The sequence below is a fragment of the Rhinolophus sinicus genome, linkage group LG01 (assembly GCF_036562045.2).
Source record: "Rhinolophus sinicus isolate RSC01 linkage group LG01, ASM3656204v1, whole genome shotgun sequence".
Taxonomy (NCBI): domain Eukaryota; kingdom Metazoa; phylum Chordata; class Mammalia; order Chiroptera; family Rhinolophidae; genus Rhinolophus; species Rhinolophus sinicus.
Window position 1 is genome coordinate 198,506,488 of NC_133751.1, and position 15,727 is coordinate 198,522,214.

General features: G+C 34.3%; 1 protein-coding gene across 2 annotated transcripts in view; it reads left to right on the forward strand.

Moving 5' to 3' along the window:
- The window catches only part of NYAP2 (neuronal tyrosine-phosphorylated phosphoinositide-3-kinase adaptor 2), a 242,919-nt gene extending 229,984 nt beyond the window's left edge, over positions 1-12,935 (forward strand). For both annotated transcript variants that reach the window (XM_019736641.2, XM_074314124.1), the window contains one exon: positions 7,610-12,935. In XM_019736641.2, coding sequence (XP_019592200.1) covers positions 7,610-7,837 — 228 coding nt within the window. In that variant the 3' untranslated portion in view covers positions 7,838-12,935. The remainder of the gene's footprint in view (positions 1-7,609) is intronic.
- Positions 12,936-15,727: the final 2,792 nt, after the last annotated feature.

A 15,727-nucleotide genomic window follows, 5' to 3' on the forward strand; every position in this document is an offset into this window, starting at 1 on the left:
TATAACAGCTACATGGAGCAAACCATAATCAAAGAAAAAGACTTTTTTTCTGTGTAATGGTCAAGTAACGTGGATGTGATCACTTGTTATTTGATGACCAAGTAATAAAGTGATTTTATTTGTGAATTTGCTTACAAATTCAGAAAATTATAATACTTTCATCTCTATGTAATATCAGTATCAAAATATTTTTTGAGGGCCTATACTATGTAAAGCTGACCCCTTCTTTCCAAAATACTCTTGGAAAAGAACAATAATTCACTAAAATTATTCTTTAAAAAAATTTTTAAGCAACTTTGACCTCGGGTTGAATCACTACAGTCATACACCACAGAGAAGTGAATAACCTCTATAGGGTTATTAAACGAAAGGGTTGACCTTATATTAAATATCTTATCTAGAGAATTTAAACCAGGTTCTTCACTTTATTTCTTCAATTCCAACATCCCTCTTTTTTCTTATAATGATGAAATTGTAAAACGTATAGTTGACATGCCCAATAATTTCTCTAAACTAGTTGTCAGAGCTGATTTCAAGTCTAGTCTCATCCTTTATGATTTATCTAATGGATCAAAGAGCACATGAAAAATATTGTAAGTGTGTATCAATCAATGCTCTTGATTTTGTTTTATAGCCTTTTTAAAGTGCCAATATTGACATGATCTTTTTTGGTCTTCGGTCAGGCAGTTCTAATAGATACATATTTTTAAGGGTCAATTGGTTATTTACTTAGTAGGTTAGCAAACTTTTTCAGTGAAGGGCCAGGCAGTAAATATTTTAGGCTTTGTGGCCAATATGGTCTCCATCCCAACTACTCAATTCTATTTTATATCATGAAAGCAGACATAAACAATATATCAACAAATGGGCAAATCTGTGTGCTTGTTAAAACTTTATCCAAAATAGCTACAAAAAGTCATGGGGATATAAAGTACAGCATAGGGAATATACTCAATAATATTATAATAACTATGGATGGTGTCAGATGGGTACTAGACCAGTCAGGTATCACTTCATAAATTATATAAATGTCTAACCATTATGCTGTTACCTGAAACTAATATAAGATAATATTGAATGTGAACTGTAATTGAAAAATAAAATTTAAAAAAAACTTCATATGATACACCAACATTTGAATTTCATAGAATTTTCATGTGTCATGAAATATGATTTTTTTTCTCTCACCTATTTAACAACAACATAAATTCTCAGGACAGGGCCAGCACACACACGTCACCGGCTGTTTCCCTTAATTCCTGAATCACACTAGGGATCGGGCCTTCATGCCTGCTTTCTCCTGCTGCCCCACTGACACTATCCACGCTCTCTTGAGGAATTTTCTGCAGGGTAAGGGGAAAATTCAGAGAAACTTGGTGACACTGGCTTCCTTTTCAGCTAGATTAAAGCTTCTCCTTGCTGGGAATGTTGCTCTCTCCTAAAATGGGCTATCTGGGTGAGAGAAATTGACACAGAGAAAGCAACATGGAACTGATAGATTGCCCCCTGCCACCCCCCACCCCAGAGTATCTGAAAATTAGTATTAGTGTTGTGACTGTTGTTTAGGGAATTAAATTTTCATCACAAATCTCAATGCTCACAGCTGAACTTATTTCCAAGGCCAACAGGGCACCACTTGACAATGCTTCCTGTCTGCTAAAATCTCTGATGAATGATTACTATTTACATGAGGCACAAAATTCAAGAGCAGTAGAGATACACATGCTTCTATCAGTTTTATTATGGTGTCATTTTTAATACTGAAATACACCAAGTGTTTATTTCAGAATATTTTCTTTTCTTTATGGTTGACACACTTTGGAAAATTCAATATTCTAAATAAATATTATAGAGATTTATTTTTGGACAGTATCACTATTCCTTTGTTCTTTGGATAAAATATACTCAATATCAGAAGGTATCTAGTTGATTTTCTAGAGAAGATGATTACTGAAGTGATTTAAATACTCCATTTCTGTTATTTCTGACACATCGAATGATCAGTAGATAAGATCATTAGCAATTGTGGGACTTTATAGCTTCCCCATTCCTTTACACTGTTTACTTCACTGACTCCTCCAACCGTGTGAAATACGAAGTACCAACCAATATACAGAATGTATATATAAAGTATGTACAATATACAGAAAATGTATATGTATATGAACTATATACAAGGATACACACTACGTATATCTCTCTCACACATACACACACACACACACACACACACAGACACACAATGTATACAGAAAGTGCATTTAAGTTCAGAGAGATACATGGCTTTACAATGTCACATGATAGTCAGGACCCTAATCAACTCACTTAACTCTTTCCATTATGTCATATTGCTTCCATATAAAAAAATGAAAGATACAGTTACCTATTCTTTGGAAAGAATAGGGTCCCATGATTTGATTCTTGAAAATACATTTTTTAAAAAATTTTGGAATAGTTTTAAATTTACAAAAATTCTTCAAAGTATGCACTGAGGGTTCCAGTATACCCCACACCTAGTTTCCCCTATTGTTAGTATCTTACCATGATGCATTTGTCACAACCAATGGATCAATATTGATACATTATTATTAAAGTCCATAGTACTTTATTTGGATTTGCTTAGTGCTTATCTATCTTTTCAGGCTCAATTCTTGGATACCACTTTAATTAATGTCAGTCGTCATGTCTCTTTCACCTTCTCTAGACTAGGACAGCTTCTCAGACTTTCCATATTTTTGTGACCTTGACAGTTTTGAGGACTACTGGACTGATAGTTGATAGAATATCCTTCCATTTGGGTTTGTCTGGTATTTTTCTCAAAGTTAGTTTGGAGTTAAGGTTTGGGGAAGGAAGCCCACAGAGGTATTGCGCCTTTCTCACCACATCATAATAAGAGTACATTCTTTCAACATCACTTATCACTGTTGCTCACCTGGTGTGGTGTAGGTGGTGTTCGCCGGGTTTCTCCACTGTAGTGTTTCTCTCCTTCCCCTTCACTTTCTGTACTCTTTGGAAAGAAATCACTGTGTGTAGCCTACATAGAAGTGGTGGAGATTTTTGTTTCACCTTCCTGAGGGGGAGCGCCACTTGATTTTCTGTCTATGGACATATTAGTCAAGAATATTGCCTTTGCTGAATCATGTTAAACCTTGTCCAAGAGATGTAAGTGTATTCATATCAATTGATCAATTGTTTACAATTGTCTCTCAATGTGTACTTACTTGCCTGTGTATTCTTTTTTGTTTTTCCCCCCCTTCCTGGATTAAAGACAAGAAATGAGAGCACTTGATTAAATAGCTAAACTAGAAGAGTTTATTTACTGGGCTTAGTTTCAAATTAGTTGTACATCAGCTCTCAGAGTTCTTTCAACTCCAGGGTGAAGTGCAATGGTATTTTACAGCTAATTTTAAATTGGATATGAAGAATTTGATGATAAAACAAAACAAAACAAAAAATAGGAAATTATGAAATCTTTTATGGGTAGCATTCTTAACACACTTCCTATGATTGCTAAACTTGCTACTTGTGTTGTCTAAATTAATGAATGGAAGTACAACATCTTCCCATCAAAATGAAATATAATGTTTAGACATATTTTAGAGGAGGGAGATTTGGCTATGTAAATGGCCGTAGTAATAGTAACATTAGGGAATTAAAAAGAATGTGCACCCTCCAGAGAGAAATACAAACACACATGCTATTTAAAAGTAACTATGGGAAGCAGATTTGTCTTCCCAACAATCACACTCCTCATTCATTCATCTTATTGTAAGACAATGATAGTTTTCTTGGGTATTTTAAATGAGAAAACAAATGTTTGATAGCAGATTTAATCTGAGAAGATTCTATACCACACTTGACAGATTTGTAAAAATATTTAAAATTTGGGGAAAAAAATTAATTGGCTGTTTTCTAACAGCCTGTCTTTAAATTCTCTTAGCATATCTAGCCCTTGTTCATGTATTAGGCAATGCTTTCTCATGGAATTTTTATTGACATCTGGTCACCAACAGAAGATGGTTAGGTTAATATTGCAGGGTCAGTGTGAAAAAAACAGTTGACTTTCTTCTATTAATATTTTAAACCATTATATCAATCAAGTGGGCATATAATTATTCTAAAATAAAAATGTAAAGAATGTGAAAAACCATACTTTATAACTTTATTCTTAAACTTCTTCGGGTTTTTAAAGAATTGATTGTTCTTAACAAACTAACATACTTAGCTTCTAATTGACAGAGAACACATGTTATAGATAATTTAATGTAGTTATGCATATATGCGATGTAATGACAACTATGAAATATATTGGTAACACTGTTGTCAGAGCTAATCCAGGAACATTCATGTTTTGCAGTCGCATATACTGATTCACAACCTGAAATATTTTCAAAAATAAATAATAAATGATTTAATGTTTGTGTAGACCAGTGAATACAACACAAATAATGAAGTAATGCTGTAAATATCTTTCTTAGCTGGAGAGTTTTCTGAGAGCCAACAAAAACTGTTCAATGATGGTGGCTTCTTTTCATTCATAAAACTTTTATCTAGAGCTTGATGACTGTTCTGTGTGTTGGGGCTACTCAGATGGATGAGATTTGGGGCCTGTCCTTTGGGAACTCTGTGTTACAAATTCCATTTATAACAGTATATAGTCACTCAATAAATTCTGCTTGTATTTCCACCAAATTAGAGTTACTGTATTTTTTATTGTATAAATTACTAATTTACAAAATATTATAAATCGCTTGAAAAATTTCTGAGCCACTTTGGAAGTTTCCTATTGAGACAAAAACCTGTTGGTTAGATTAACCCAAAAAACTTTAACTCTTTCACTGTGATAGTTGATTTCAAGTTTTTGTGTGTGTTTTTCAAAATGAGTCAAAAATCCACAAAAAATAAAAAGTTGATTTTTTAAAATTTGTCACGAGCCTGGGATATACCCAGTAACTTTTTTTTTTCTATTGGGGAACAGTGTGTTTCTCCAGGGCCCATCAGCTCCAAGTCATTGTCCTTCAATCTAGTTGTGGAGGGCGCAGCTCAGCTCCAAGTCCAGTCACCGGCAACCGTCAACCCTGCTGTTCAGAGCTCGCGCTCTTACCAACTGAGCCATCCAGCCACCCCCCGACCCCAAAAGTTGATATTTTGACTATTTTACACATTTAATAACATTTTGAGCTGTTTTGTACATAAGTTACATGATTTTTATTTTAAACCTTTGTTATATGGTAATAGATTTACCATTATATTGAATTTTAGCAAAAAATAGAACATACTAAGTGGCATCAATTAGATGTATGTATAGATAAATTAGAATCTAATGGCATTGATGACATAAAACATTTACTACAAAATATTACATAATATGATATATACAAAAGATCTTTGTTGTTGATAGTGCAAACCACAGTTAAACATATCCGAATGTGGCAGCAAAAGAGTTAAATTTCATTTAAGAAGCGAACACTGCTGGTCAAGGCCACGGGCTAGAGGATACAGGACACCAAAGGCCATAACACACAGCCCATCCTTTCAAGGAATTTTAGATCATCAGGCACATCAAGAAATGTATCTAAGAGTGCCTGCTGTCTCCGGGACTCCAAGTGCCTTGATTTTGTTTTATTTCATAATCACTTTTTATTGACTCATAAAAAACATAAATATATTCACATTTTTGAGTAGCACTTGGAAACAGTAGTACATACAACCATAACTAGTATTATATCTAAATTATATTCAGGAAATTGAACATGCTCTAGTAGTAAGAATGTAGTCAAACATATCTGAGTTTGATGTAGGTCTGCATCACAGCTGATAAGCTGTGACCTCGATCGAGTGTCTTAAACTTTCCAAGAGTCCGTTTTCTCACTTGTACTATGTAGATAAATTCCAACTTTCAGTGCGTCTGAGAGGATTTAATGCACACGCTTGGCAGAAAGCAGGTGTTTTGAAAAATTGCTAGGTCTTTAGTATTGGATTAAATCAATCATTTTTATCAGTATTAGATTAATAATTACTAGGTAATGCCTTACTGGTTTTAAAAATGACTTCACTTTCATTATCCAATTTAATCCTTACAGCCACTTCTGAAATTGAGATATTATCAATTCAGTTATTCAGATAAAGAAGCCAAGAAGAAGTGGGTGACGAGGAGAAATTTAACACCTCCAGGTTCTGGACGCTTGTTTTCTAGCTCTAGTCCTGTCCTCGCCTGAAGGATTAGGAATCATGAGAATTTGAAATTGCCTTGTTCACACCAATACCTACGTGCCTGGCTTTGGAAAAGATATAACTTCCTGAAGTCTTAGTGTCCTCATCTGCACACTTCAGGACATTGCACTACTTTACCTCCCCAATCCTTTCCAGCTGTGCAAACATTGTATCGTGTTGTTGTTACGTGGGTGTTGGAGACGAACTCGGTGGCTCAAATCCCGACTGCCATTTATTGGCTCTGTAACCTTAGGCAAGTTACCAAATCTCTCTAAGTCTCATTTTACTTATCACTTTGGGTTAATAAATACTTCAGAGCATCATCGTTGTGAGAATAAATGAATTAAACTATGCAAAGTACTTAGAATGGGATCTGGTGTAGAGCAAGTGTTAAGTACTTGCTCTGATTAGTATCCTAAAATTGTAACATCAAACCCAAGGACTCAAAGTGAGCTATTTTAACCTTTCAAGTCATGGAGTAGATTTGCTTAAACCATTAGGTGGAAGCCTCCCTCCCCATCCTTGGTTTATGGTCCAGTCATTGCTGTCCCTGTGTCACAGGCTCAACCTGCTAGCTCTGTTGCAAAGAATAGTTATTGGTGGGTGTGGCCACATATACCTGGGAGCAGCATCTATCTGCCCCAAAATATATGTATCTGTATCAATATATAGTCAGCACTGAATCTTCTCCTGGTACCCAGTTGACCTGATGAATTTGTTTCTCTAAAGTTTTAGAACTAATCGGGATCTGTGCCAGTACGATTGCAGAGGCCAGTGAGTCTAAGTTAGACATTTGCTGAAGCATAAAATATATAGCAAAAGCTTCTTTGCAGAAGAATTTCTTAAGCATTTAAATTCCAAGCATTAGATGCATGGTGACAGTCATTTTGGTAGAAGAATTATTAAAGGTCTTACTTCTATATGCTAAACATAAATAAACCCAAGTTTTATTTCAAGAATAAAAATGTTCCTTAAAATCTTTAAAACATATCACATTGATATTAGATGTCACTGAACAGGAATTCTAATAAATGAACTTAGATGTATTGGGACCTGTAAGACAATGGAGTCAACATACAAGTGATAGATAAATATTTGGCAAATTGCTTAAAAAGATTAAAAAAAAAAAGGTTTTGTTTCCATAATGTGAACTTCTACAACATATTAAGAAAATATTCAGGCCTAAATTATTGTCTAATACTATCACAATGGGTCCTAATTTAAGTAGAAATTTTATTTATAGTTTATTTAATTTCGCTTGGTAAGAATTTCAAAGATATAGAAACAGCTGACATTTCTTGAAACTACTAGCACAGTGCAAAAAACAACAAAAACAAAATAACGCTGCTTTCATTCCATTTTTTCTCTTCTGTATTCACTCTTTCTTTTTTGCCAGGTGGCATGCATGCCGTGGTTTCATGGAGACCATACAATGCTTGAGATGATTGAGAAAAAGCGTTGCTTGTGCAAGGAAATAAAGGCTAGACAGAAAACGGAAAAGGGCCTTTGCAAACAGGATAGCATGCCTATCCTGCCCAGCTGGAAGAAGAACGCAGGTGCAAAGAAGTACAGCCCTCCGCCCTATTCTAAACAGCAAACGGTGTTCTGGGATACTGCCATATGACGGTGTACAGGATGGCATGAGCTCCACATTACTGAGCACGAAGAGGGCGGTCGATTCGGTCATGTGATACATAACTGTTACATATCTTCCCTGTTGGAATGGAATGCCAGCGCTTCCTTGCAAACCCCATGGGAAGCTGTGCCTACTCATGGCAAGTTCAAGATAAAATGTATGTTTCTTTGCAATTAAGGCACACTTATTTATCACGGATTATTTTGAATCCAGAAGAGATTGAGATGTAAATATTTTACTAGTTTATGGGTGACACCTGAAATAATACATTATACGTATATAAATGACAGAACTATCAAGAATTTTACTATATGACATAATTTCGGTATTAACTGGTTTGTTATCTCTTTTATATGTAACCCCTTGATGCCTTTTATTATTAATTTTTACAGTTGATATTGTGTTTCTGCCCACATTTGGCTTCTGTACAGAGCTCATAGCTACAAATCACGTTCAATCACATAATATATGATCTGGTGCTAGTAATGTAGAAGTTGAATATCATATTCATTAAGAGCATCTGTTGCTTTATAAGATTTTAAGGGTTTGACAGGATATGAATGCAAGTGTGATGCTTAATTTGGACATCCATGTGACATCAACACAAATATTTTTGCTACATTGGCTTCGAAAGAATTTCTCTTTAATATTGTCTTGATACCAAGCAATGGTTAGTCAGACTCCAGAGAAAAGTGATTAGGATATATTTGGACATCCTAGCAGAAAGCATTTCCTTTAGAAATGACTTTAGAGACACGTGTCCATGCATCATTGATCTGATTGGAGGAGACCAGGGTTCACTGTGACAATGGAAGGAACAAGGAATCAAAAGCTCAACAGCACGACTACTTTCCAGAAGGTGGGACCGGTGGCATCAAAGCCACTGTAATCACTATTTAAGTAACTTTTCATATGTATGTTTCCCCTAGAAAATGAGAAGTAAACATTTAACCAGATGAGTTTACATATTTTAGTACACTAAATGCCAATCTTTCTCGAAATTTATGTCCATTAATGGAATAGTATTTCTTGTTAATTTTTTCAAACTAGTTATGGCCACATTTTGGAGTCATAATCTGTGTATGAGCATCACACCCATTCTTACTGATTATGACACCATGACCAAAGAATGATGACCCCTAATTCATTTTATTTTGTTTCAAGGAAGAAACAGGAAATGCAGGGGGTTGGGGATGGGGTAGATTCAATTTTATGTGGTGGTGAAATTTAAGTTAAACAAATCCTATATATCTTCTAAGAGTAACTTGTAGTTGAATATAAATATTGCCACTGATGAATAAAAAAGGAGACTATCACATATATTTTGTATATTTAAATTACTATTTATGCTTCCTAAAATTGACAGTATGCGGTTCTTCTTTATCAATTTAGTATTATATTTCTGAGAGAAAAGGTATGTGTTTGAAGTTATCGTCAGTGGTTTTCTTTGTAAGGGTTTTGACAGCAATAGTACAGTGTTGCTCAATAAAACCAAATATAACAGGAGTTAGGGAATTTTTGTAATCTATATTGCTAAAAGCCTAGTAATGCTTTATCAGTAAGAGTTCTTTTCAAGCTTTTGAAATCTTATAAAATAATTTTTAATATTTTATAATTAATGTATATTTTGATGTCCAATTAGAATTCTGAAAGATAAGGAAGGAAAGGTAAGTGGGAGCATGTGTATGTGTTGTGTGTGCAAGTGTGTGCGTGAATGAGGACTCAGTGAGAGAACTGTATACAGAAATGCTTTCTAAAGATTTAGCTTTTTCTTGTATAACCGAGGTGGTAAAAAAAAAAAAAAAAATGCAGAATCACAAGTACAGGAAATCATGGAGAGATCTTAAGTAGCTTAAATAAATCCTGTTGCCATGTTTCACCAGTTACGTTTCAAACCCAAGAATCCATGGAGCACAAATCTAAGAGTGAAGAAAATGTGTTAAGATAAAAATCACAATTAAAGTAAAATGTGTTTATGACCCAAGTTGTTATACTGATTTAAGTTATTATGACCACATATACTCACGCCATTCAATCAGATATAAGACACGAATTTTCAGAATCTTTATGATGACATTGACATTGATATATTTCTGGCTCATTAGGGTGATGGTTGGATAATTCCCTTGAATTTTATATTTAGGTAACGTGATTTCAGATGCCGATCTTTTCCATATCTCTTTGAATTAGGCAGATGATGTTTTTTAATGCTGACCACTTGTCAAGAAGGAAATAGAGGTACTAAAATGATTTGTGTTGGGTTCAGCCATTCCCATGGTTTCATGCACTCCTTTTTCAAGCAAGTTATTTTCTAGTAAGGCAACTTGTTTGAAAATCTGACCTCAGGCAACCATTTTTATTTAATTTCTCCAAATCTTGCTTTCAATGGAAAATAATTGAAAGATCTAGAAAAGTAACTTCACCAATATATGACTCAAGAATGTATTATGTGCCTATACAACTGTCCATTGTGGTTTAGCCAATGTGGCAATAGCCATTCTATAATTAATTTCCTCCTTGTATAGTGTTTCTTTATGTGGAGGAAAAGAGGTGGTTAGGATAAAGAGGAAAAAAAAAAGGTTACTCTCTGGTGGCAGTCAATCAGGACACTTCAATCTATGAATTTGGTCAGATGATAAAAAAAAAATTCCACCTACAGCCAGAACCCTATGGAATGACAATGCTCATGTTTTTCATCAGTGCCAAAGAACAAATCTTACATGGCATGGTTATGAAGTTGAAAGAGCTCATGCCTATGAAAAATGTTTTTTTCACAGCACATTTTATAGAAACAGAATTTTCTTGGCTGTCAGCAAGATGCTTTTGTATGTGAAAACTTCTTAGCAGAGAAGAGACAAATTTCTTTAGAATTGATGGAAGGGAAAAATCAAGTCCTGCATTTCTGCCCAATCCCAGTAGCCAGCATATTCTGAGATATTACAGTTCTTTACGTAAACATTGCCACTTGTTCCCCCATGTTTATGCCATTGAAGCAAGTTTGGAGTGAAAAATGATTGATTTGTGTCAATGAAGGACACTGTCCACCCATATAAAATTGTTGGGAAAGTGAAACAAGAGAAAACATTAAGACGTTAAAATTTGCAGTGTTATAGAATATACATCTTCAAATGTACAGCAATTGTCTGGGTACAACTAGGTTCAACTTCCTTCTCAACATAATGGCACTAGGACTTCAGAGATACTGAGGTTCCAAATAGTTTTTGGTTTTAAATGCTTCTGGAGAGCAGAGAAACATTTTTCTTACTACACTTGGCTTAGGCCTCATCCTCACACATATGTTGGTTTGACTCTTTTGAGCGAGTTTAGTGGTCAAGTCAAAAAACTAAACAATCCTGTTAGGAAATGGTGTTAACTAATTAAATAAGATATCAAAACAATGCACATACAATGCAATTTTCACATCACTTACAGGTTAAGGTGAGTCACTTGCCTAAAATAGCAAAGAGCCTACAAGCTACTTTTGGCTATCTATAAAACTAAGATGCCTATGATTTAAGCAGTAAGTAATCTGAGATGAGAGTTAATTCACACTTGCAAAGGAATGGAAGTAAAATAGAAGAGCAATTCATAATTTACTGTGTCCCAAACTTACATGGAAGTGAAACAAAATGGTATGTATAGTATTTAAGATAACTCATGACATCTTCCCTAAATGGAAAAATCGATAGCTTACTGTGGAATGTGGACAATTTGTTATTAATCCATTATTTAACAGTTTACTATTGACAACTTATATATCAGTTATTTAAACAAAATTCTGAAGCGTTTGGCATTAAACATGCAAAAAGATGTGGTCCCTGCTTTAAAAAGCTTAATTATGCAATCATTAACTTTTTCAAAACAAAGCTAATTATTTTTAAGAAGATATACAATATCATGTGTTTGACATCTCTTATGTCTTTGTATATGTATTCTCTTTTTTTTTCTGATCAAGTGTACAGTCAAAATAAAATACTAAAACATATTAAAGTTAATGTCTAAGTATAAACGATGTGTAAGCCTCCGTAGGTACACATAGCACATGTACTGCTGTCTATGTAGATCAGTAAAAGGATAACACATTTTGCTATGTTGGACTTGAACACTCTTGCTTGGGGTTTGGATTAATTTAAAACCTTTGATATTTGGGTCAAATGCGTTGTAGCAAAATGAGTGTGATCAGAAAAAAAATAATGTCTGTACGTGTTTCCCTTTGAATATTATAAGTTTTCAGATTTAAGGGGAACTTCTTTACAGAAATATTGTTGGATTTCTTACAACCAAACATACATGAAAATCTTCTTGAAATATTCAATTGTCCCCAAATATGACTGGGTTTGCCCACCCTACAAGCATCTACATTTACACATGTATACACCCACATACAGCATACATACTGTATATAATATATATGAAAATGTTTAGTATGCACTTCTTTTGTTTGGAACTCCTTACGCTAACATTTGTAGTGTAGCAATTTGTGTAAAGTGCACTGTGATTATAAAAACAAAGCACAGTGAAGTCACAGGTCTTGTTATCTTGCACTAAAAATGTGTTTACGTATTTAGCAATTGTATGTTTACTTTCTTGCTCTTTTCAAGAAGTTGAAACAAATAGCTATTGAGAAAATGCTATAAAATAATATGTTTTTTAGTGGATAATGGCACTACATTTTTGCAAGACAGGGTTGTTAAAAGAAACCATTTAACATCCATTCCAACATAACATGTTTACCGTATCTAAAAATCTGAATGTTGTATTGCATTTTTCATAACTCATTAAAAATGTCAGGTATGTGCCTGAAAAATTGTGCAAATAAGCATTAGCTAACAGATTTCTCTACTCATGTGTTGTTAGCCATTTCTATATACATAATAATATAAACACTGATGTTTTCGTTTCTCTTAATTTTTGTACTTGATTTTTTTAGGTAACATGTAATTATAAATGTACTTTGATACTACTGAAGTAACCAGATGTTGTTTGAAAACAAATTGTTTTCTTTAGTGCATTGGCAATATTTTACAATACTTTTGTGCTTATCATTTGTGCTCCCGTGTAATTATAATAAAAGCAATAGTTTAAATTAGTTGATTTTGTTGTTGCTGGTACTCCTCCATCAAGAAACAAGATCATTAACCACTCTTTCAAAGGAAAGGACACATTTTTCAACTTCCACAATTTTCCATGAGATTGCATGAATTGGAGAAGATAAGTGTGGGTAAAGAGTGAGGGCCCGGTCTTCAATTTAGTTATGTGACCCCCAGTTGTCCTCAGTCACCACTTGGCTTCTGCGTCTAATAGGTGATCCACTAAATAGAAGGAACCTTCACATTTCTTGTTCTTCTGCATGCATCTCATTCCAATTTAATGACTCAGTGTGTATCTAAAAAGTGTGCTGGAGCATTAAAGGAAAACTCCAGTAGTCTTAGACTTGTGTATTCAGACAAGATGTTTATTGCAAGGGTACCTAGCACACTCATGTTTTCAGTCATACTTCTCTTCCTTAAATAGGGAGCAAGTCGGTTTGTTTAACACTACTGGGGTAGCAATAACTAAAATATTATTGAGCACCTGAAATATATCAAACAAGGTTCTGGAGTTTAGCAGGCTTACAAAAACGTGCGTCTGTAATATATATTAAGGTTCTGTTAGATTTCTTTCCAGGTGGAATTGATGTACAACCCTCAAACACCCATTCCCATGCCCAACACACACACACACACACACACACACACACACACACACACACACACAACTATGCTTGAGTCTCCATTACAATGCCATCTGCCTTATAATAGTTATTTCTTGATCCTATAGGGTAAATTCCAGAAAGGAGACAGATTTGCTTGTGTAAATCTGTTGTTCCCAGAGTGACAGGCCCATTGCTCTGCTACGTGACAGTACTAAATATAGTCATGGACTTCATTTATGTCCTTATTCAACAAATACTCATTGAAGTTCTATATACTAAGCACTGTTCTAGATATTAACGGGGCAGAGTTAGTGAACTCATAAAGTGTGAATTCTAGTTGATTTCTGCCTTCCTTTGACATTGTGTCTCCTTCCTCTCTTTGATGACATAAAACAAACATTGTATCAGGTCTTGTGACATTTTGTAATTTAATGCCCAAGATTTACTGTATGTACAGGTGACTACTGTTCACATAGTTATATATTTATACCTATTTATACATTCATTGAAATTTCACTTTGCTATAAAATAAAGCAGTTTACATTAATGCCTAAAATATAGAAAGAACATACACTAGAAATGTGTGAGAACTATAAGAAGAAGAGGAAGAAAAGATTAGGGGTCACAAAATGCATACCATGATACATTATTTAATTATTTACCAAAAGTTCGTAATTCATCATAATAGCAACGCCACGAGTAATGATAATTATGACTATGATTTATTGCTTACTCAGTGACAGATATTGCACTGTTTTTACTGTATTTTACTTAATTCTTACCTGAACTTTATGATTATCTTTATTTTCTAGATGAAATAATTGAAGTTTACAGAACTTGCCCAAACTTCTACAGTTGGTAGTTATAGATCCTGGAAACTCAAGTCAGGTTGATCTGATTCTAAAACAAAACCAATGCAACACAGCCTCTTATTTAATGTCTGTCAGTTTGCTATTTATCATATGTAGAAATTCAAAGACATTTTGAATATTATGTAAACACTATATTCATGCAACATCAGTGGAACTAATGCATCTAACTTAGATTTACTTACTTAACACCAACGAGGCGTATCTTCCATAAAAGAGAACAAACTTCACAGTTACAGCTCAGTGTAGGAAACTATAGGTTTTCAGAAATTCTGTCCTTACTGATCATTTCTTACATCAGAGTGTAAGAGTATACAGATCTACTAACAAGGGTATCCAGGACACCTCCCTACACTGATCAGCCCACTCTCATTAATAAATGTGTACAGAAAACCAAGACTCACCGAACAATTGAAGTAAATCCAGTAGAAGAGGTAAGTAAAGATCTTAATAAATTATAGATTGATCACCAGAGGTAGGTTTAATGTGAAACTAATGAAGCTTAAATGTGAAGGCCACACACAGGTGAAAGCCACTCAAAGATGCTGGGAAGAGGGTCCTAGCAATGGCTTCACATGATTATGTAAAATTTGCAAAAGTATGGTGTTGGACTACAATCAATTCCGAGTGATGTCTTTTTCTACATTATCTTCCATTCTACTTTCCTTTGATTTGAGGTCAAGGGAGGGGCTGTATGACTTGTTGGGATCTGGCTGAGAAGTTAGGTTGGATATACATTTACTTTGGGCGTGGAGGGATATTTTCACATGAATTACAGAATTCATAATTTATTTAATTTTCCTTAGAGTATCCCTCCCCAATTTGTATAAACTCCAGTCTTCACAGATTTTGGTGTTGCACTGATGGTCACAGATATTCATAGATATGGAGAGGAATATAATTTCTATAAAACTGAAACACCTGTCAAAGAGAAAAAAAAGCTAGAAATCGGGGGCAAAAATCTCCATGCAGTATAAACTATTTCAGTGCTATCCCTCCCTTACCTCTTTGAACAAAAGAAAATAAACAATAAGCGATATGGAATCAAGAGATTGGAAGCACTTAATCACCATTTCAGAGAATTGTGATTTAGATTTCTGAGTAACCCTTAGGTTTGTAGACTAATTTTTGAGCATATTATATTTATCACGAAAGTGGCTCCATATGCTAGATATGCTCATATCCTTTAGAATATGATTCCTCTAATTATTTAGGAGAATTGATAAAGTTAAATTACTTGGGAACTTAAGCACATGTGTCCACATGGAAATGAGCAGATAGGTATCCGAAAGTTAAATATAACTATCAAAATGA